The 23,058-nt window shown below is 43.2% G+C and overlaps 1 protein-coding gene across 1 annotated transcript in view; it reads left to right on the top strand.

Moving 5' to 3' along the window:
- Positions 1–452: 452 nt before the first annotated feature.
- The window catches only part of SP1 (Sp1 transcription factor), a 48,999-nt gene continuing 26,393 nt past the window's right edge, over positions 453–23,058 (top strand). The window contains exons 1-3 of the mRNA XM_035002550.1: positions 453–555; positions 1,603–1,757; positions 2,131–3,646. Of these exons, the coding sequence (XP_034858441.1) occupies positions 549–555; positions 1,603–1,757; positions 2,131–3,646 (1,678 nt within the window). The 5' untranslated portion in view covers positions 453–548. The remainder of the gene's footprint in view (positions 556–1,602; positions 1,758–2,130; positions 3,647–23,058) is intronic.

The following is a 23,058-nucleotide window of genomic DNA, read 5'->3' as shown; positions in this document are numbered from 1 at the left end:
GATCAGCTTCATCCTATCCCATTTCTGCCTACTTCTTACCACCTCCCACCGGGGACATTGCCCAGGCATGTCCAGGGTTCTGGTTGGTCGTTGTTCTGTCATTCCAATCAAAGTTCTTCCTATCCCTACCGTTCAGGGAGCCCGCCTGGCAGTTAACTGGTTTCTTTCCAAGCCTATCATCACTTGTTCCCGCCCATCCTCACTTCCTGCGTCTTTCATTGGCTTTTAAAACTGAGAGGGCGGCCTCCTTGGGCGGACACCAGGCACGCAACTTTGTCTTACACGCCTTAGAAAGCAAGCGAGTCTTGTCATTGGACAACCTACCCGTCTTTCTTCTGCAAGTCCCTCCTTTCTCCCTCCCTCATTGGGCGGGGCAGCAGCTAAGGGGCGGAGCCTAGGCCGGGCTTGTGGCGCGCTGCTCCCTCCTCCTTACCCCCCCCCTCCCTGTCCGGTCCGGGTTCGCTTGCCTCGTCAGCGTCCGCGTTTTTCCCGGCCCCCCCCAACCCCCCCGGACAGGACCCCCTTGAGCTCGTCCCTCAGCTGCCACCATGAGCGGTAAGGATGAGTCCACTCCAAGCTTAGGGGTGGGAGGGGAATGAGGGGGCGCGCGCGAGGGCCGACCGGGCGGTCCCCGCCGTGAGGGGGGGCGGGCGGGAGGCGGCGGCGGCGGCCTTGGTCCCGCCCGGGGCGGAGGGAAGGGAGGGAGAAGGGGCAGTGGCGGGGCCTGCGAGAAAGAGGGGGATGGGCCGCCCGCCCCGGGGGAGGGGGCAGCGTGGCCTCGCCCGCCCCCTGCCCGCCCCGGCCACGGGGGACGGGCCTTACCCCCCACTATTCGGCCGCCCGCCTGAGGCTCCTCCCGCCGGGGGCTGGAGCCGCGGGGGCGGCCCGAGCAGTGCAGGCCCCGCCCGGGCCAACCGCCTCCCTGGTCCGCCCTCTGGTCGCCGCCTGCCCCAAGGCCCTCCCCTCCCCCCGTAGGTTTCCCCTCCCCCCCACCGTCCCGCCCTTTCCACGCCCCTCACCCCGAAACCGCCCTTTCCTTCTAGGGCCCGCCCTCTGTCCGCCCCGAAACCTCCAGATTCCTAACCCCTGGACCCCTTTAGCCCCTTAGCAGTATTCACAAATGTTTCCCCACTCACACTTTTTATTTGTTCTTTTCCCTTTTCCCCTCTTCTCCTCTTGGTCCTTTTTACACTTGAATTTTTCTCTTTCTCCATATCCTTTGACCCTAATTTTAGCAAGCTTTCCATCCACCCACATGTTGTTTTTTGCCTTACCTATCCTTCTCCTTTTTTTCACCAGGATAATTTTTTGTATCTTGAAACTCTTTGAACATGTCCACCGCCCCTCACATTTCCTATGTGAAAAGTACATTTTTAATGTTTTCTGGGTTTAATTTTGTGCAAGGGAGAATTGAGGCCCAGTTTTAGCGCTACTGTGATCTGGATGTCCTACAACTGCCCTTTCTCCACTCCACTTTTTTACACTAGTGCCTTTCATCTTACTGTTAATTATTTCTTTTTCATCAGAGTGTCCTTTACTCCTCCTCACCTTACCCTTTTCCTTCCCCCAGCTTTAAGTTGTTTATCTTTTAATTCTTTTTAGACCAAGATCACTCCATGGATGAAATGACAGCTGTGGTGAAGATTGAAAAAGGAGTTGGTGGCAATAATGGGGGCAGTGGTAATGGTGGTGGTGCCTTTTCTCAGGCTCGAAGCAGCAGCACAGGCAGTAGCAGCAGTGGAGGAGGAGGAGGGCAGGTAAGTGATGATCAGGACAGAGTGGGGGAGAAGTTAAGAGAATGTGGATATTCTTAGATGATTGTCTTTTCACAGAAACATTTTTAGGAAGGGGCTAAACCCTTTTTTAGCTAGGGAAGTTAACATAGTGAGACAAATGATTGGCAGATCCCCAAGATGAGGATTTCAGCAGTATAGATAGGTCAGCTCTTTCTTTCTTTCTGTGTTCCTTCCTTCCTTCTTTCCTTTCCTTTCCTTTCTTAGCTTTCTTTCCTTCCTTTCTTTCCCTCTTTGCCTGCATTGTTTTGCTGTTTACTTGTTTTATACTGCCCCCTGGGCTGGCAGCTGGGTGTCACTAAACTAACTCCTATTCTCTCCCTAATTTTCTGGCCAGGAATCCCAGCCATCCCCTCTGGCTCTGCTGGCAGCAACTTGCAGCAGAATTGAGTCACCCAATGAAAACAGCAACAACTCCCAGGGCCCAAGCCAGTCAGGGGGCACAGGTGAGCTTGACCTCACAGCCACACAGCTCTCACAGGGTGCCAATGGCTGGCAGATCATCTCTTCCTCCTCTGGGGCTACCCCTACCTCAAAGGAACAGAGTGGCAGCAGTACCAATGGCAGCAATGGCGGTGAGTCTTCCAAGAATCGCACGGTCTCTGGTGGGCAGTATGTTGTGGCTGCCACCTCCAATTTACAGAACCAGCAAGTCCTGACAGGATTACCTGGAGTGATGCCTAATATTCAGTATCAAGTAATCCCACAGTTCCAGACCGTTGATGGGCAGCAGCTGCAGTTCGCAGCCACTGGGGCCCAAGTGCAGCAGGATGGTTCCGGTCAGATACAGATCATACCAGGTGCAAACCAACAGATCATCACAAATCGAGGAAGTGGAGGCAACATCATTGCTGCTATGCCAAACCTACTCCAGCAGGCTGTCCCCCTCCAGGGCCTGGCTAATAATGTACTCTCAGGACAGACTCAGTATGTGACCAACGTACCAGTTGCCCTGAATGGGAATATCACCCTGCTACCTGTCAACAGCGTTTCTGCAGCTACCTTGACTCCTAGCTCTCAGGCAGTCACTATCAGCAGCTCTGGGTCCCAGGAGAGTGGCTCACAGCCCTCCACCTCAGGGACTGCCATCAGTTCTGCCAGTTTGGTATCATCACAAGCCAGTTCCAGCTCCTTTTTCACCAATGCCAATAGCTACTCAACAACTACAACCACCAGCAACATGGGAATTATGAACTTTACCACCAGCGGATCAGCAGGGACCAACTCTCAAGGGCAGACACCCCAGAGGGTCAGTGGGCTACAGGGGTCTGATGCTCTAAACATCCAGCAGAACCAGACATCTGGAGGCTCTCTGCAAGCAAGTCAGCAAAAAGAGGGAGAGCAAAACCAGCAGACGCAGCAGCAGCAACAAATTCTTATCCAGCCTCAGCTAGTTCAAGGGGGACAGGCTCTCCAGGCCCTTCAAGCGGCACCATTGTCAGGGCAGACCTTTACAACCCAAGCTATCTCCCAGGAAACCCTCCAGAATCTCCAGCTTCAGGCTGTTCCAAACTCTGGCCCCATCATCATCCGGACACCAACAGTGGGGCCCAATGGACAGGTCAGTTGGCAGACTCTTCAGCTGCAGAATCTCCAAGTTCAGAACCCACAGGCCCAGACAATCACCTTGGCCCCAATGCAGGGTGTTTCCTTGGGGCAGACCAGCAGCAGCAATACCACCCTTACACCCATTGCCTCAGCTGCCTCCATCCCTACCGGCACAGTCACTGTGAATGCTGCTCAGCTCTCCTCCATGCCTGGCCTCCAGACCATTAACCTCAGTGCATTGGGTGCTTCAGGAATCCAGGTGCACCAGCTTCCAAGCCTGCCCTTGGCTATAGCAAACGCCCCAGGTAAGGCTTCCAATCTTTTACATTAATTTCCAGAGCTAACTAGCATCTTAACTGCAACTGTTGAGTCTAAGGAAGGAAATAGAGATTTTTGTGGGTAACAGTTTCTAGAGGGCAAGTCGATTAGAGAAATAGCAATGATTCTATTTAAGTCATTTGGAACCGACTTAACGGAAACTTTTTTTTCAGTTAATCTTAGGAGAAAGGAGCATTTCTGGGCAGTGTCCCTGGGGTCACTGTACTTCCAGTGCTTTTGGTGCTACAGAACAAGGGTCAGCAAATTTTTTCTATAAAGGGCCAGATAGTATTCTTTTTTGTTTGTCTTTTTTTACAACCCTTTGAAAATGTAAACCATTCTTACCTCGAGAACTTTATTTGGGCTGCAGGCCCACCGCTTCATAGGATGAGAATTGATTATAAACTTGACCTATTTGTAGGACAGTTATTAAATAATCAGGTATTTCTTATGAACTGTAACTTTTTTTTTTTTTAAGATTTTTTATTTGTTTATTTGACAGAGAGAGGCACGGGGGGGGGGAACACAAGCAGGGGGAGTGGGAGAGGGAGAAGCAGGCTTCCCGCCGAGAGGGGAGCCCGATGTGGGGCTCGATCCCAGGACCCTGAGATCACGACCTGAGCCGAAGGCAGACGCTTAACGACTGAGCCACCCAGGCGCCCCGAACTGTAACTCTTAAGTGAGGGAAAGGTGATATAGCGGGTTCCAGAAGGATTTTCAACAAAAAAAGTTACATAGTTAATCTCTAGTTAGCTAGAATATCCTACCCTCTGAGCAAGCTGGTTAGTTAAGGTTTAATTTTTTAAACTTCTAGTTATTGGGGCGTCTGGGTGGCTCAGTCGTTAAGGGTTTGCCTTCGGCTCAGGTCATGATCCCAGGGTCCTGGGATCGAGCCCCGCATCGGGCTCCTTGCTCGGCCGGAAGCCTGCTTCTCCCTCTCCCACTCCCCCTGCTTGTGTTCCCTCTCTCACTGTGTCTGTCAGATAAATAAATCTTAAAAACAACAACAACAACAACTTCTAGTTATCTTAAAAGTAGAATCTGTCTGCGTCCCCTTACACTAATGTATATTTTCAGTAAGCTTCCTAGGTGATTCTGGTACTTCCTAGCTAGGAGAACCACTTCCTAGACTGCTTTTAAAGTAGCGTACGGTTAAGGGAGGGGAGAGAAAGGGAGAGTAAGGCCTGAAATGGAGTGGGGAGGTGGAGTTGAGAGGAATTAGGAATAAGGAGAGCATTGAAGGGAAAGAGTCCTCAGGGAAGAGGTATGTATTGGAATGTATGTTGAATCAGTTGACCACAATATTCAACTATTCATTTTAAATAGTGTTTCACGGGCTCCTGGGTGGCTCAGTCGGTTAAGCGACTGCCTTCGGCTCAGGTCATGATCCTGGAGTCCCGGGATCGAGTCCCGCATCGCGCTCCCTGCTCGGCAGGGAGCCTGCTTCTCCCTCTGACCCTCCCCCCTCTCATGCTCTCTGTCTCTCATTCTCTCTCTCGCAAATAAATAAAATCTTAAAAAAAAAAAAAAAAAATTTGAATAGTGTTTCACTGTTGGTTAATTTGAGATATGTCCATTTAAAAAAGTGGACGTCTATTTAGAATTTATTTTAAATTCTGTGGTGATGGAGCTAATCTTTAATAAAGAGCACAAGATTTTTTTCAAGATTTATTTATTTGAGGGGGGAGGGGCAGAGGGAGAGGGAAACCCAAGCCAACTCCGAGCTTAGTGTGGAGTCTGACACTGGGCTCAGTCTCGTGACCCTGAGATCAGACCCGAGCCAAAATCAAGAATTGGACTTTTTTTTTTTTTTTTTTTTTTTAAGATTTTATTTATTTTTGACAGAGAGAGAGAGTGTACAAGCAGGGGAAGCAGCAGCAGAGGGAGAGGGAGAAACAGGCTTCCTGCTGAGCAGGGAGCCCGATGTGGGGCTTGATCCCAGGTCCCTGGGATCATGACCTGAGCTGAAGGCAGACGCTTAACCATCTGAGCCACCCAGGCGCCCCAAGAACTGGACACTTTAACCCACTGCGCCACCCAGGATACTATAGATTTTTACATTATTGCATGATATATAAAAATTATGATGGGAAATAGTTTAATATCACCAAACTTAGTTTTATTGGAATATATGTGGGTTTATGAATTGTTTACTTTTATTGTAGAGTTCTCTTTTCATTTAGATTGGTTCTTATATAAAAGAGGATAACAGGCGCTTGGGTGGCTCAGTTGTTAAGCATCTGCCTTCGGCTCGGGTCATGGTCCCAGGGTCCTGGGATCGAGCCCCACATTGGGCTCTCTGCTCAGCGGGAAGCCTGCTTCTCCCTCTCCCACCCCCCTCTGCTTGTGTTTCCTCTCTTGCTGTGTCTCTCTCTGTCAAATAAATAAATAAAATCTTAAAAAAAAAAAAGATAAATAGAGAATCATATTTCCTGCCTCCTGCAATTTTGGAAAATGGTGGGCGGGAGGTCTGCTCAGGTTCCTAACTTTCTTACATTTTTTTCTTTTTTTAAAGATTTTATTTATTCATTTGACAGAGACAGTGAGAGAGGGAAGACAAGCAGGGGGAGGGGGAGAGGGGGAAGCAGGCTTCTCGCAGAGCGGGGAGCCCGATGCGGGGCTCGATCCCAGGACCCTGGGATCATGACCTGAGCCAAAGGCAGATGCTTAACGACTGAGCCACCCAGGCACCCCACTTTTTTTTTTTTTTTGGTTAAGATTTTATTTATTAGATAAAGAGAGAGCTTAGAGAGAGAGAGAGAAAGAGAGATCATGAGCAGGGATGGGGGGTAGAGGGAGAAGGAGACTCCCCACCGAGCAGGGAGCCTGATGCGGGACTCCCATCGTAGCACCCTGGGATCATGACCTGAGCTGAAGGCAGATGCCTAACCGACTGAGCCACCCAGGTGCCCACTTTCTTACATTTTTGAGGTGTGTTTAAAATGACTACATTTTGAGCCTTAACAAGTTAACAGTTTTCTTAATGATTGGGAGATCTTAGAATAGAAAGAGTTGGAAGGGACCTAAGAAGTCATCTAGTACAACTGCCTTATTTTCTAGTTGAGGACATTGAGTTACAGAGAAGCAGTTAAGTAAGTGGTGAGACTACATACAAGTCAGCTAGGGCTTGTAATTAGTTCTTATGTAAGGCATTACCTATTAGTTTTAACTTAGGATGTGAGAAATCCTTTAGATTGTTAAAAATGTTTTAGAAAAGATATCTTTGCTGCTTTGAAGTTTAATGCTCTAGATGTGGCAAGTGTTTCATAGGCTAAAATTTATGGCTGGCCGTAGAAGTGGGAAAAGTTAAAACTAAACAGCAGCCTGGAAAATTAGACACTTGCTACACTAGCATGTTTGTTTTCTCTTTGCTCTTAGGTTGTATCCAGCAGTTTGCTCTTCCTCAAAGGAAAGCAAAGCTGTGGGATTGTTCCATTTAGTAATAATTTGGATCCTTGCAAATTTCTAAAAAGGTTTAGAACTTGGGCTTTAGAGAACAGTTATTAGGCACTCTCATTGCTAAATCATGCTCTGGGGAAGTCTGCCATTTAATATGTCATAGGATAGGGCTACCTAGCTATTATGGATGGTCTCAGAGCTCAAACAAATGCATGCCTTTCTGTGAAGTAGCAGCAGCTTGACATTCACTAACGAGAGAATGAGTTTCTGAAAGGCCATTTTGTGAGTTGAGATTGGTTGCCTCATTAATAGTGGTTTCCAAAGAGAAAAGTTTCCTCCTTTCTGGTTGGTCATACTTGTGCAACATTTTTCTCCCTTCAGTTGGTCAACTTTATCCTTAATGAAAGATAATAAAATCATTTCCTAGAAGCTTTAGTGCTGTTCATCTGTTGCCTGGCTGCTAAAAAATGTCTCATTTTACCCTCTTGTCTGGTATATAGTAATTTTACTGGAAAAACTCAATCTCTTGGCAGTGTAATGTTGTAGAAAGAGCCTTGGATGTGAAATCATCTGTAGATAAGTGGATAGATACACAGCACTCTACAAAGTGAGACAAGTGAGACATTATTACATGGTTGTGGAAGACTGCAACTTCCATGGTGTTCACTTAGTCTGTTTATATTTATTATTTTTAAAAACCATCCCTTAGAAATTGTTTAAGCTCTCCTGTTGACTTTCAGGGTTTATTTCTGTTTGCTGAATACACAGGCAAAGGCACAAACTTAGAACCAAAGTAAGCCAGCCATCTTAGTATCCTGTGTTTTTTATGGCTCAGCCCCTGGTGGGTGGTAGTGAGGAAGGGACCACCCAGTAAACTGAGTTTAGTTTCCAGACAGTGAAATGATCTATGGGTTCTGAGGTTTTTTTTTTTTTAATCAGCAGCTTTTTTTGTTTTTAAATCAACACTGTTTCCCAGTTATCAGCACCCTTTCCTCTCATTTTGTAGTTACACTCTCACAGATCTTGTTTTTTTCCAGTTTAAAGCTTCAGGTTTTTTCTCAGACACTGCTGTGTCCTGAAAACTCTTCCACCAGGTTGACGGGGGGGGGGGGGGGGGGGGGGGCAACTTTGAAAGACAGTTTGTATGACTTCGTGGGAGTTCTGCCTAATAAAGAGTTCAGGGCTAGTCTTTGGCAGGAGAATAGAGCATATTTCCTTGATGGCTATAATTCACTCAAGAAGCAAATTTCAGGCACTAAAAATAAAAAATTCACATCTGCTTGGTTTTATCGAGGTCAGGAAAATGTCTTCTCTTAGAAGTTAAGTTGAATGTGATACCAGAGTTAGTTTGCCAACGGTGTCGCTAAACTTGGGGTCAGATTGCTGAGACCTAATTTATTAAAAAGTTGTATTTTAGACTAGGGTATTTGAATACTAGTGACAAGTAGGTTTAGATGATTTAAAGGTGTTCAGAATTATTCTTTTGCAGAAGATCATTTGAGAGAATTTTTTCTTTTAAAATAATATACTTTATCAAATACAATGTCCAATGTTTCTGCATCATTTGCCTTTTTAATCTAATATTTGTTTCTGAAGGTGATATTAGTGCTTTTAACTGATTTCAATTTAAGTAGAAAAAGTCTCCTTTAAAACCAAGGTGGATTCATTGATTTGAAATGACTGAGAGGACAGTCCTCGGACCTTTTCAGTTGCTCCTATTTATTCATTCCAGTGGCTTTCTGTAAATGACGTCATTGTTAAATCACGTTGCATTGTGTAATGTGGCCATTTTAGTTCTTAATTAAATAACGAGCACAAGGGTGCCTAGTGTTTCAGGAAAGTTTAGTATCTGTTTTGTTCTTTTATCTTCCTTTTCTTTTAACTGTTCCACTTTGTAAGGTAGCATATAAATGTTGCCACTGGTAATTTAGTTCTGCTCATTCCTTGCTTCTAATTGTTTTTTTTTTCCCTCCTTGAAAATGTTTTGGGATGTAAGATGAACATCTGTAGAAAAGCTTTATTACATAATGCTTTGTAAGTTACTTACTGGATGTCTGTAAACATTGATAATATTAGTTGAAATTTTCTACTTTGCTATTTGTTTTTTATATTTCTTACGGGTGTGTCACAATAGTGCTATCCCTTTTTCTAACATTTAACATTATTATTTAGGTACTGGTGTGCTGAAGTGTTGTTTTAAGGTGTATATGCCCACATTATGACTATATTGTTGATACTATGCTAGGTTTTAAGAATTGTTTTCTCTTAGAAGACCCTGAAAAAGTTTCCATAGAAACTTTTTTTTTTTTCCAGAGTTGGTTGCAAATCTGGTTTGTAATTTGAATTTGCACTTTTGCTCCAGTGTTTTTTAAACTGAGTGGCTTATGGAAAGTGGGCAGTATTACTTGTTTGACAAGTTTGGATATGCCAATCTAATTTACTATGAATCTTTCTAACTCTGTATCTATGTACAAAGTAAATAATTTTGAAGGAGTTAAGATATCTATGTCAAGACAAAGACTTTACTGTTAAGAGATGAGAGAACTAAGTTAAAAATTTATACATCTCTGAAAACTTTAAAAAATTATTATTATTATTTTTTAAAGATTTTATTTATTTATTTGAGAGAGAGAGCATGAGAGGGGGAGGGTCAGAGGGAGAAGCAGACTCCCTGCTGAGCAGAGAGCCCGATGCGGGACTCGATCCCGGGACCCCAGGATCATGACCTGAGCCGAAGGCAGTCGCTTAACCAACTGAGCCACCCAGGTGCCCATAAAAAATTATTATTTTTCAAAGATTTTATTTATTTGACAGAGAGAGACACAGAGAGGGAGGGAACACAAGCAGGGGGAGTGGGAGAGGGATAAGCAGGCTTCCCGCTGAGCAAGGAGCCCTGATGCGGGGCTCGATCCCAGAACCCTGGGATCATGACCTGAGCTGAAGGCAGACGCTTAACAACTGAGCCACCCAGGCGCCCCTAAAAAAATTATTTTTATAGGAAAGCAAATACTTGCTGCAAATAATCTAAAAAAGCTTAAATGGGGGCGCCTGGGTGGTTCAGTCGTTGGGCATCTGCCTTCAGCTCGGGTCGTGATCCCAGGATCCTGGGATCGAGCCCCGCATCAGGCTCCCTGCTCAGTGGGAAGCCTGCTTCTCCCTCTCCCACTCCCTCTGCTTGTTTTCCCTCTCTCTGTGTTTCTCTCTGTCAAATAAATAAAATCTTAAAAAAAAAAAAAAGCTTAAATGCTATTGAGATGAATCTTTTCAAATTATTCAGTATGTTCCTTGTTGAATTGACCCTTTTTGATGATTTAAGTTACAACTCTTTGCAAACATAATACAATTAAGTAAGACTATCAATGGTAATAGCAACTAAACGGAAGGTTGCTGGAGCTGGAAACCCTCATCCTCTCCAATATCCCCATTTTGACAGAACCTAAGGACTAGAAACAGTCAATGACTTGCCAGAGGTCACTGACAAAATTTATAGAGTAACAGATCTTTTGGCTTTAGATCAATATCCTTTTCCACTACACTACACTATTTTCTTACATGACCTTTTTTATTTTTTTAAGATTTTTAAAATTTATTTGTTTGATAGAGAGAGAGACAGAGAGAGAGGGAACACAAGCAGGGGGAGTGGGAGAGGGAGAAGCAGGCTTCCCGCTGAGCAGAGAGTCCGAGGCGGGGCTCCATCCCAGGACCCTGGGATCATGACCTGAGTCAAAGGTAGACGCTCAACGACTCAGTCACCCAGGCGCCCCTCTTACGTGACTTTTTAAAAAAATATATTTATTTTTAAGTAATCTCTACACCCAGCATGGGGTTTGAACTCATAACCCTGAGGCCAAGAATCACGTTCTCTACTGACTGAGCCAGCCTGGCACCCCTGTTTTCTTTTTTTTCCCCATTTTATAAGACTTCTCCCAAGTAGAAAAATGGATTTGTTTTTTTACCCAGGTTCAGTTTTTTTTGAAGTGTTACTAACATTTGTAGCCTAAGACAGATAAAAGGAAAAAAGCATGGGTAATCAACTTCTTTATAAACTTTGTTATGAATCATAATTTGTTGTAATCAGATTAGTTAATTTGAATTTAATTTAATCTGTAATTAAATATAAATAATGCGATCAAAACATTAAGAAGGGAGGGGCAAGATGGCAAAAGAGAAATCAAAGACTTATAGTCACTTTGAAAATGTGAAGGTCGGGGCACCTGGGTAGCTCAGTCGTTAAGCGTCTGCCTTCGACTCAGGTCATGAGCCCAGGGTCCTGGCCCCACATAAAGCTCCCTGCTCAGCGGGAAGCCTGCTTGTGTTCCCTCTCTCGCTGTCTCTCTCTGTCATATAAATAAATAAAATCTTAAAAAAAGAAAAGAAAATGTGGAGGTCAGCTGTGTCATATTGAAGTGTATGTGTAGAAGGGTATTACCCTTTCCCCTCCCTTTTTTTTTTTTTTTTACAGTTAAGATGATGTGATGTGTTTTCCCTGACTGTACCTTTCTTACTTTTTTTTCCTGATATGCTTCAGACTTCATAACAAATTTTTATTTATTGTTCCTCATCTATTGTTTTGTTATCAGGAAATTCCCTTTCAGTGCCTGCCTTCTCTACCCACGACATTTCTTTTTTTTTTTATTTTATTTATTTATTTGAGATAGAGTGAGAGAGAGAGAGCACATGGGGGAGCAGAGGGAGAGGGAGAAGCAGACTCTACCCAGGGAGCCTGACGTGGGGCTTGATCCCAGGACGCCGGGACGCAGACGCTTAACCGGCTGAACCACCCAGGCATCCCTACCCACCACATTTCTGATTGGAAAAAAATATATTATCCTGACATACTTGTTGGGGATACAGTTTAACAACCCTTTGAGAGACTATATAGGGCTCAATTTTGTCCAGGCCCAACACAGACAATGCATAATATATTTTTTTATATATATAATATTTCTTATGGTCACTGGTGGTATCTGAAAGTACTATGCTTAGAATTCTTTGGCAGTTTCTTGCACTCATGAAAAACTGTAATTTTATGCAGACTGTCTTAAAGAAGGTAAAAAGCTCTTAATTCTGAAGTATTTGGAAATTTTCCATATTATCAAGAACTTCTTTGTTTGGTTTGGTGTTCTCTTAACAGAATATCTTGTTGGCATTATCATGTTTTGAATGGCCTCCTTGTTTAGCCTTAAATGCTATTAAGAAATCCAATAATACTCATGGTTCAGTTAACTCACATAGGCATTTACTGAACACCAGTATACTTAGTAATACAACTGCCCCCAGCAGGCTTAAGAGTTCGATACAAAAGTGTAACAGTGGGGGGAAAAAGTGTAATAATGAAAATGGGTTCTAATTTTTGATGCTTTATTCATAGACAAATTTAGCAAAATTTATTGAGCATTTATTATGTGTCAAATGTGCCAGGCTCTCAGAATTCTCTGAAACAGATAATGGTCCTTGCCTTCATGGAGCTCCAGTTGCTGTTGTGTTGTAGTTATATACACATAGTGCACTTCAGAGGGGAACAAGTTTTCACACTAATTTTCACACTGAGCTAATACTGAGAGTTGCAGAAAATATAAGAAATAATAGGGCCACACTATTTTGGATTTTAGTTTTCTCTTGTGGTATACATTATCAGGTTATTTATTTTTAATTAATATCATGTCATGTCCTTTAATATTTTAGTAACTATTTGTACTTTTACTTATAATTTTGACTCAAGTTTTAAAAGCAGATGTGTGGAAAAGGGAGAAGAGAATTGCATAATATTTTCATTTATTTAATGGTAATTGTATTTTTGTTCATTATTAAATCCCTAGCATTTAAATATTTTTAGGGAAAAATTACTTAAAACTAAAGAATATGCAAAATGGTATAGTTTTTATTTTTTATTTATTTATTTAATTTTTTTTAAAGATTTTATTTATTGGGGCGCCTGGGTGGCTCAGTTGTTAAGCTTCTGCCTTCGGCTCAGGTCACGATCCCAGGGTCCTGGGATCGAGCCCCACATCGGGCTCCCTGCTCGGCAGGAAGCCTGCTTCTCCCTCTCCCACTCCCCCTGCTTGTGTTCCCTCTCTTGCTGTGTCTCTCTCTGTCAAATAAATAAAATCTTAAAAAAAAAAAAAAAAAGAAAAACCTTTGAGGATAGGAAAAAAAATTAAAAATTTAACTTTTGTTTAAATGATGTTGGTAAAAACATTAAACAACACAAATATGGAAGATAAAGTAAAAATTGATTGAAGTTTAGCTATCCAAAGATATCCACAGTTGAAATTTTTTTTTTTTTTTTTTAAAGATTTTATTTGTTTATTTGACAGAGAGAGACTCAGTGAGAGAGGGAACACAAGCAGGGGGAGTGGGAGAGGGAGAAGCAGGCTTCCTGCCGAGCAGGGAGCCTGATGCGGGGCTCGATCCCAGGACCCTGGGACCATGACCTGAGCTGAAGGCAGATGCTGAACGACTGAGCCACCCAGGCGCCCCACAGTTGAAATTCTGATGAACGTCCAGCCAGCTTTTTGTACATTTGTGTATAATTTACAAAGAAATCTGTATATAGTTTTACTAATATTTTAATAGGATCACACTATCCACAATGCTCCGTGATTTATCTTCACCAAACAATATAGTATGAACATCTTTTCCATAAATAATAATAAATATACATTTGTATCATCTTTTTAAATGATTGTATGGTAGTTCCATAGTATGTTTGTACTAGGATTTACTTAACCCTGTTGTTTCCAAAATTTCACTGTTACAAGCAGTGCTGTGATGAACATCTAAGTTCACACTTCTAAAGATTTTATTTATTTGAGAGAGAGAATGAGAGAGAGCGAGCACAGGAGAGGGGGGAGGGTCAGAGGGAGAAGCAGACTCCCCGCCGAGCAGGGAGCCCGATGCGGACTCGATCCAGGGACTCCAGGATCATGACCTTGAGCCGAAGGCAGCTGCTCAAGCAACTGAGCCACCCAGGCGCCCAAGTTCACACTTCTAAATTAAAATTCTGTAAGTGAGCAGTTCTACTCCTAGGTATATTTCTTTGCTTCTTTTTTTAAAGATTTGTCTATTTTATTTATTTTAGTTTTTTAAGATTTTATTTATTTATTTGACAGAGCGAGAGTACAAACAGGGGGAGCAGCAGAGGGAGAGGGAGAAGCAGGTTCCCCACCGAGCAAGGAGCCTGACACAGGGCTGGATCCCAGGACCCCGGGATCATGACCTGAGCCGAAGGCAGATGCATAATCGACTGAGCCACCCAGGCACCCCAAGATTTATCTATTTTAGAGAGAAAGAGAGCATGCACAAGCAGGGGGAGGGGCAAAGGGAGAGGGAGAGAATCTCAAGCTGACTCCCTGCTGAGGACCACCCAGCACCCCATACTCCTAGGTATATTTCTAAGAGAAAAGGGAACTTACCTCCACATGGAAACTTGCACAGAAACTTGCACAGAAACCTAAAGACGCCGATAACCTAAATGTCCATTGGATAAACAAAATGTGATATAGCCATATGATAGAATATTATTTAACCATAAAAAGGAATGAAGTATTGATACATGCTACAATGTGAGTGAGCCTGGAAAACATTCTGTTAAATGAAGGAAATCAGCCAGAGAGAAGAGGTCACATATTTTATGATTCTACTTATATGACCTATCTAGAACAAGAAAATCCATAGACACAGTGGTTGTCAGGGTATGGGGTGAAGGGATAATGGGGAATGGTTATTTAATGGGTATGGGTGTTTTTCTGGGGTGATGAAAGTTTTGAAAGTATAGAGAGGTAGTGGTTGCACAGCATTGTGAATGCACTGAATGCCACTGAATTGTACACTTTAAAATAGTTAATTGAATGTTATGTGAATCTCATGTCAATTAAAAAAAATTTCAAAAGGAACTCCTGGCTGGGTCATTCAGTGGAGCATGTGACTCTTGATCTTGCTTTTGTGAGTTCAAACCCCATGTTGGCTGTAGAGCTTACTTAAATTCTAGGGGCGCCTGGGTGGCTCAGTCTGTTAAGCATCCGACTCGATTTCTGCTCAGGTCATGATCTCAGGGTCGTCGGATCGAATCCTGAGTCAGGCTCCATATTTAGCAGGGAGTCTGCTTGAGATTCTCTTCCTTTCCCTTTCCCTCTCCCCCTCTCCCCCTCTCCCCGCTCTCACACATGACACTTTCTCTCTTGCTCTCTGTCTCTGTCTCTCTCTAAAATGAATAAATAAATCTTTGAAAAAAATTCTAAGCATTAGTGGGTCAGAGGTTTTTATACATTTAATGTTTCAATACTTAACAGCTAAACTGAATTTCAGAAAGCTAGCAATTTATACTACCATTAATAACTAGTCTTTGTGGGCACCTGGGTGGCTCAGTTGGTTAAGCAGCTGCCTTCGGCTCAGGTCATGATCCTGGAGTCCTGGGATTGAGTCCCGCATCGGGCTCCCTGCTCAGTAGGGAGTCTGCTTCTCCCTCTGACCCTCCCCCCTCTCATGCACTCTCTATCTCATTCTCTCTCTCAAATAAATACATAAAATCTTAAAAAAAAAATAATAACTAGTCTTTGCCAATATGGTGGGGGGAAGAGTCTTGCTTTAATTAGCATTATTTGAATATTAGGGAAATAAATATATTTTCATTTATTATTTACATTTTTCTCTTGTGAGTTGCCTGTTTTTATTTTAAACTTATTTTTTTAATTTTTTTAAAGTAGGCTCCACACCCAGCTTGGAGCCTAACGCAGGGCTTGAACTCAGGACCCTGAGATCAAGAACTGAGCTGAGATCAAGAGTTGGATGCTTAACCGACTGAGCCACTGAGGTGCCCCTCACTTTTTTTTTTTTAAAATTTTATTTATTTATATTGACAGAGAACACAAGCAGGGGGAACGGCAGGCAGAGAGAGAGGGAGAAGCAGCTCCCCGTTGAGCAGGGGGGATCCCAGGATGCTGGGATCATGACCTGAGCCAAAGGCAGATGCCCAACTGACTGAGCTACCCAGGTGCCCCTCCTTTTTTTTTTTTTTTTTTAAGATTTATTTGTTTATTTTAGAGAGAGAGAGAGCATGAGCCAGGGTGGGGAGAGGGAGGAGAGAAACAGAATTCCTGCTGAGCATGGAGCCCGGACCCAGGGGTTCATCTCATGACCCTAAGATTGTAATCTGAGCCAAAATCAAGTCAGACACATAACCAACTGATCCAGCCAGGCACCCTTATATTTCACTTTTTTTTTTTTTTTAAGATTTTATTTATTTATTTGAGAGAGAGAGAATGAGAGAGAACACACGAGAGGGGATAGGGTCAGAGGGCAAAGCAGACTCCCTGCCGAGCAGGGAGCCCAATGCGGGACTCAATCCAGGGACTCCAGGATCATGACCTGAGCCAAAGGCAGTCGCTTAACCAACTGAGCCACCCAGGCGCCCTATATTTCACTTTTAAAGTGGTGATTTTTAATTACTGTGTAATATTCTATCAAGTCGTTTGCCACAATTTCTTTCTTTGTCAAATATTCTGATCGTTTGAAATTTTCCTATATTTTAAATATAGAATATAATAGAGCATACAGTTTTTTCATTTTGAGTCATTTACTTAGAATACATCTTGAGGAGTTGGTTTCCTGATTCATTCATTACATAATATTAAAGAGAGCATAACATTTAAAATGTATTAGATAAAATATGTCTGAATTATCCATTGCCATATTAAGTAGAAGTTTAAGGAAACTAGTATAGGAAAAGGAGTACGCAGATGCATAGATGAGCACCTGTATATTATCATTGAGTAGCATTTCTTTTTTTCTTTTTTTCTATTTTTAAAAATCTATTTTTTAGAAAGAGAGCGCATGAGAGCTGGGGGAGGGGCAGAGGGAGAGGGAGGGAATCTCAAGCAGAGTCCCCGCTACACAGCTCTTTGCAGGGGGGCTCAATCCCATGACCCTGAGATCATGATCTGAGCCAAAACCGAGTCAGAGGCTCACCTGAGTAACCCAGGCGTCCCCGTAGAGTAGCATTTTGTCTTGTATCTTTTTGTGGTATTGTCATTGGCTGTTTAAAGATGTGGTGTGTTTTTGGAACACTAGGTATAAATGAGAGTATCTGCTTTTAGTACTTACCTACTAATCTAGCTAAATTAAGACAAGGTGAAGTCTAGTTCTTACATTATAAAGTGACTTTAGAGTTTATGCTTAGGGAGGGGTTAAAATATTAGTCCATAGTATATCAGATTATATAATTGTGCTATGGGCATTACTCATGTATAAACTTTGAGAAGCCTATCATTAAAAGGTATCTAACATGTAAGTGCTATTTACCTGGTTATTTCAGGGATTTTATCTATCTATCTATCTATCTATCTATTTATTTATTTTTTAAAGATTTATTTATTTGACAGAGACACAGCGAGAGAGAGGGAACACAAGCAGGGGGAGTGGGAAAGGGAGAAGCAGGCTTCCCGCTGAGTGGGGAGCCTGATGCGGGGCTCGATCCCAGGACCCTGGGATCATGACCTGAGCCAAAGGCAGACGCTTAATGACTGAGCCACCCAGGCGCCCCCATTTCAGGGATTTTAGAATGGTGTGGATCTGAAGAATTACTCCTTTAGTTCAGATTAAAAAAACATTTTAAAGATTTTATTTATTTGACAGAGATAGCGAGAGCAGGAACACAAGCAGGGGGAATGGGAGAGGGAGAAGTAGGCTTCCCGCCGAGCAGGGAGCCCAATGAGGGGCTCCATCCCAGGACCCTGGGATCACGACCTGAGTTGAAGGCAGATGCTCAACGACTGAGCCACCCAAGCGCCCCTTTAGTTCAGATTTTTTTTTTTTTTTTTAAGATTTATTCACTTGAGAGAGCGAGAGTACATGAGAGGGGGGAGGGTCAGAGGGAGAAGCAGACCCCCCGCCGAGCAGGGAGCCCGATGCGGGACTCCATCCCGGGACTTCAGGATCACGACCTGAGCCGAAGGCAGTCGCTTAACCAACTGAGCCACTCAGGCGCCCCTTTAGTTCAGATTTTTATGTATAATGTAACTATTATGATTATAAATAGGTAAAGTTTGTGCATATGAATATTAACTGAGAAGATGAAAATGTGATGATAATTTGTTGGGATGGTAGGGTTTTGGATGTTTCCCCCTCCTTTTTTGTTTCCATTACACTTTTTCTTTTTTTTTTTTAAATTATTTATTTATTGGGCACCTGGGTGGCTCAGTCGTTAAGCGTCTGCCTTCAGCTCAGGTCACGATCCCGGGGTCCTGGGATCGAGCCCCGCATCGGGCTGCCTGCTTGGCGGGAAGCCTGCTTCTCCCTCTCCCACTCCCCCTGCTTGTGTTCCCTCTCTCGCTGTGTCTCTCTCTGTCAAATAAATAAAAATAAAATCTTTAAAAAAAAAATTATTTATTTATTTAAGTAATCTCTATATCCAGCGTGGGGCTCAAACTCACGACCCCGAGATCAGGAATCATGTGCTCCTCCAGCTCAGCCAGCCAGATGCCCCTTGTTTCCATTACTCTTACTAATACTATAAATATTTTTTTAAAAATCTTATTCACGGGGCACCTGGGTGGCTCAGTTGTTAAGTGTCTGCCTTTGGCTCAGGTCATGGTCCCAGGGTCCTGGGATCGAGCCCCGCATTGGGCTCCCTGCTCCGCGGGAAGCCTGCTTCTCCCTCTCCCACTTGCCCTGCTTGTATTCCCTCTCGCTGTGTCCCTCTCTGTCAAATAAATAAATAAAAAATCTTTAAAAAAAAAATCTTATTCACAAAACATGATAGATGGCTATTACTACTCATTTTTCTTCAGGCCCTACTAGAGAAATTATTATTTTTTTTTTTAAAGGTTTTTTTATTTATTTATTCGAGACACAGAGAGAGAGAGCGAATATGAGCAGGGGGAGAAGCAGGCCCCCCGCTGAGCAGGAAGCCCGATGTGGGGCTCGATCCCAGGACCCTGGGATCATGACCTGAGCCGAAGGCAGATGCTTAACCAACTGAGCCACCCAGGCGCCCCCCTACTAGAGAAATTAATCTGGTCTTGTTAGTGAGAGAGTCTCTAGGATACCTGAGTTTAAAGTACTTATTTTCCCTATGGTCATCTTTATTTTCCTTCAGCATTTTTTCATGGTTTTATCGTCACACAGCATCTCATTACTATATTTTATCCAGAAAATTCTCTGAAAACATGAAGCTTAATTGGCACAATTTGTCCTTTCAGTGTTGTGTATTCAGAACTGTTATTTCTGCATTATTAATCAACTCCAAACTTTATTTATTTTTTAAACGATTTTATTTATTTATTTGAGAGAGAGAGACACAGCGAGAGAGGGAACACAAGCAGGGGGAGTGGGAGGGGGAGAAGCAGGCCTCCCGCCGAGCAGGGAGCCCGATGTGGGGCTCGATCCCAGGACCCTGGGATCATGACCTGAGCCGAAGGCAGAAGCTTAACAACTGAGCCACCCAGGTGCCCCTCCAAACTATTTTTTATTTATTTTTTTTATTTTTTAAAATTTATTTATTTATTTTTTTAAAGATTTTATTTATTCATTTGAGACACAGAGATACAGAGAGAGAGAGAGCATGAGCAGGGAGAGAGGCAGAGGGAGAGGGAGAAGCAGGCTCCCCGCTGAGCCAGGAGCCCGACGCGGGGCTCGATCCCAGGACCCTGGGATCATGACCCGAGCCGAAGGCAGACGCTTAACCATCTGAGCCACCCAGGCGCCCCCCCCCAAAACTATTTTTAATGATTTCAAGTATTATTTGAATGCTTCGATATGATTATCCTTTTTCAGTGGTAAATCGAATGGTTAGAAGCAAAATATTGCATTACTGTGCATTTCATTTTTTTGTTTTACAGCATTTTATTGGTGCTGTTTTAGAGATATTGGTGATTGAATTTGATACTATAATTGTCCTAGATAAGTTCAAAATAACATACTGTGAGTAGTAAGAGTACATATATAGATAGGAGGGAAAAAACAAAAGTCACACTCAGCTCTTTTATTTTACTAATATACAGTGATTTTTTTTTTTAAGATTTTATTTTTATTTATTTATTTGAGAGAGAGAGAATGAGAGAGAGCACATGAGAGGGGGGAGGGTCAGAGGGAGAAGCAGACTCCCTGCCGAGCAGGGAGCCCGATGTGGGACTCGATCCCGGGACTCCAGGATCATGACCTGAGCTGAAGGCAGTCGCTCAACCAACTGAGCCACCCAGGCGCCCTAATATACAGTGATTTATTGAGTGCCTTCTATGTGTGAGGTGTAATGCTAACGGTATGCTTTATATTATTAATCCAGTATAATCATATCCTTTTTGCTGATGAGGAACGTAAGGCTCAGAGAGGTTACTCTGCTAGTAGTTAAGTGGTGAAACCAGGATTCAATCTAGGTTTGTCCAGCTGCACCATTATAGTGCCTTCAGTGTATTTAATGGTCCTGATTAATTTTAATCATCAGAAGCTCCTAGTAATTTTAAAATACCTGTTAATGTATATGAATGGACCAAAAGTCAGTCAAAAGGACCTTATTTGAAAGCCAACAAGGTTGGGGGCCCCTGGGTGGCTCAGTTAAGTGTCCAACTCGATCTTAGTTCAGGTGTTTTATTTTATTTTATTTATTATATTTGACAGAGAGAGATAGAGAGCACAAGCTGGGGCATCAGCAGGCAGAGGGAGATGGAGAAGCAGGCTCCCTGCCAAATAGGGAGCCCAATGTGGGGCTCGATCCCAGAACCCTGGGATTGTGACCTGGGATCTTGACCTGAGCCAAAGGCAGACACTTAACCAACTGAGCCACCCACGCACCCCGGATCTTAGCTCAGGTCTTGATCTCAGGGTCATGAGTTCAAGCCCCATGTTGGGCTCCATGCAGGGTGTGGCGCCTACTTTAAAAAAAAGGAAGGGGCGCCTGGGTGGCTCAGTCGTTAAGCGTCTGCCTTCGGCTCAGGTCATGATCCCAGGGTCCTGGGATCGAGCCCCGCATCGGGCTCCCTGCTCTGCGGGAAGCCTGTTTCTCCCTCTAACTCTCCCCCTGCTTGTGAACCTGCTCTCACTGTGTCTCTCTCTGTCAAATAAATAAATAAAATCTTAAAAAAAAAAAAAAAAAAGGAAAAAAGATAAAACCAACAAGGTGGTGCACCTGGCTGGCTCAGTCAGAGGGGTATGCAGCTCTTGGTGTTGGGGTTGTGAGTTTGAGCCCTGCATTGGGTGTAGAGAATACTTAAATGAATAGTTAAAAACCTGAAAAAAATAAATAACCAACAAGGGAGAAGTTGCATTCACCTCTTTTCTTCCTTCCTTCCTTCCATGCAAAAAAGGTGGTTTTATTAAAGCATGGGGACAGGACCTGTGGGCAGAAAGAGCTGCCTCATCTCTTCTTTAATCAGGAAAATGGTGGAGGCATGAATTAAGTCCCAAAATTAATTTTAATTTTATCATTTCCTATTTGTTTTTTCACTTTCTTGCTCTTAATAAACCAAACGACTATATTCTCTTAACCTTTATATCCCTCTCCCATAGCTTTCCTCTGGAATGTATATATTACATATTTAAATTAAGTGAATTTTAAATCATACCAGTCTGAATAATAAGTAATTATAGCTAGTTTAGGAGGGATGTTAAAGTGAGACCCTTTCCCCAGGAAGTTATCATTATGGTGAGAGTTGGGGGGAAAGATATGACCATTCTAATTCATGTCTTGGTCTTAAAAAATAGTTTTCACTATGGAATGATGTTGACAGAGGTGGGAAGTAGGTGAAAGTCTTGGAATTTAGAAGAATTTCAGTATGTTACTAATAATGATTAAATTTTGAGATCTTTAGGTTTTTTTGGACACGGAAAATAGGGAAACCTGTGCCTTTGGATTCGTGATGGATAACCTAAGACTAGAGTTTTTAGTAAAGAAGCATTACCAAAGCTGAAAAAAAAAATCTGGTTTTGATACACATCTGAATTATACTTCCAAATGGTCCCATTTAAAGTTTGTGGATTGCCTTTCCCCCTTTTTTTCTTCTAAACCTCTTTGCTGGGAGGGTGGGCTTTAAAAACTCCTGTCTGGGCGCCTGAGTGGCTGTCAGTTAAGCATCTGCCTTCAGCTCAGGTCATGATCCCCAAGTCCTGGATTGAGCCCCGCGTCAGGTTCCCTGCTCAGCAGAGAGCCTGCTTCTCTCTCTGCCCCTCACACCACTCTTGCTCTCTCTCTCTCTCAAATAAATAAATAAAATCTTTACCAAAAATAAATAAATAAATAAAAACTCCTATCTATCTCTTAGTTACGGCGACACCTGTTGGTAAGAATCTTTGACATCATTGTGCTGATTGCCCCATGCTTAAAGAAAACTCCCGTTTAGTGAGATGTGAAACACCAGTTGTTAAATCTATAAAACATTGTTAATAATAAAAGGGTGAGATATAGAGGCTGATTTTTTTTTTATTTATTTTTTTCCTGTGTATATGTTGTGTGTGTGTGTGTTTTTAAGATTTTATATATTTGGGGCGCCTGGGTGGCTCAATCATTAGGCGTCTGCCTTCGGCTCAGGTCATGAACCCAGGGTCCTGGGATTGAGCCCCGCATCGGGCTCCCTGCTTAGTGGGGAGCCTGCTTCTCCCTCTCCCACTCCCCCTGCTTGTGTTCCCTCTCTCGCTGTGTCTCTCTCTGTCAAATAAATAAAATCTAGAAAAAAAAAGATTTTATATATTTGTTTGAGAGAGAGCAGGAGCAGAGGGAGGGGCAGAGGGTGAGGGAGAAGCAGACTCCCCACTGAGCAGGGATTCCCAACATGGGGCTCAACCAGGACCCTGAGATCATGACCCAAGCTGAAGGCAGACACTTAACGGACTGAGCCACCCTGGCACCCCTGTGTATTTTTTTTTTTTTTTTGAGCGGGAGAGAATGACAGAGAATGAGGGGTGAGAGTCAGAGGGAGAAACAGACTCCTCGCTAAGCAGGGAGGCTGAAGCGGGACTCGATCCGGGGACTCCAGGATCATGACCTGAGCCGAAGGCAGTTGCTTAACCAACT

Source organism: Mirounga leonina, unplaced genomic scaffold (genome assembly GCF_011800145.1).
Source record: "Mirounga leonina isolate KUSES-001 unplaced genomic scaffold, KU_Mleo_1.0 Mir_126, whole genome shotgun sequence".
Lineage (NCBI taxonomy): Eukaryota > Metazoa > Chordata > Mammalia > Carnivora > Phocidae > Mirounga > Mirounga leonina.
The sequence above is the reverse complement of the archived record's forward strand: the minus strand, read 5'-3'. Positions and strand labels throughout refer to the sequence as shown.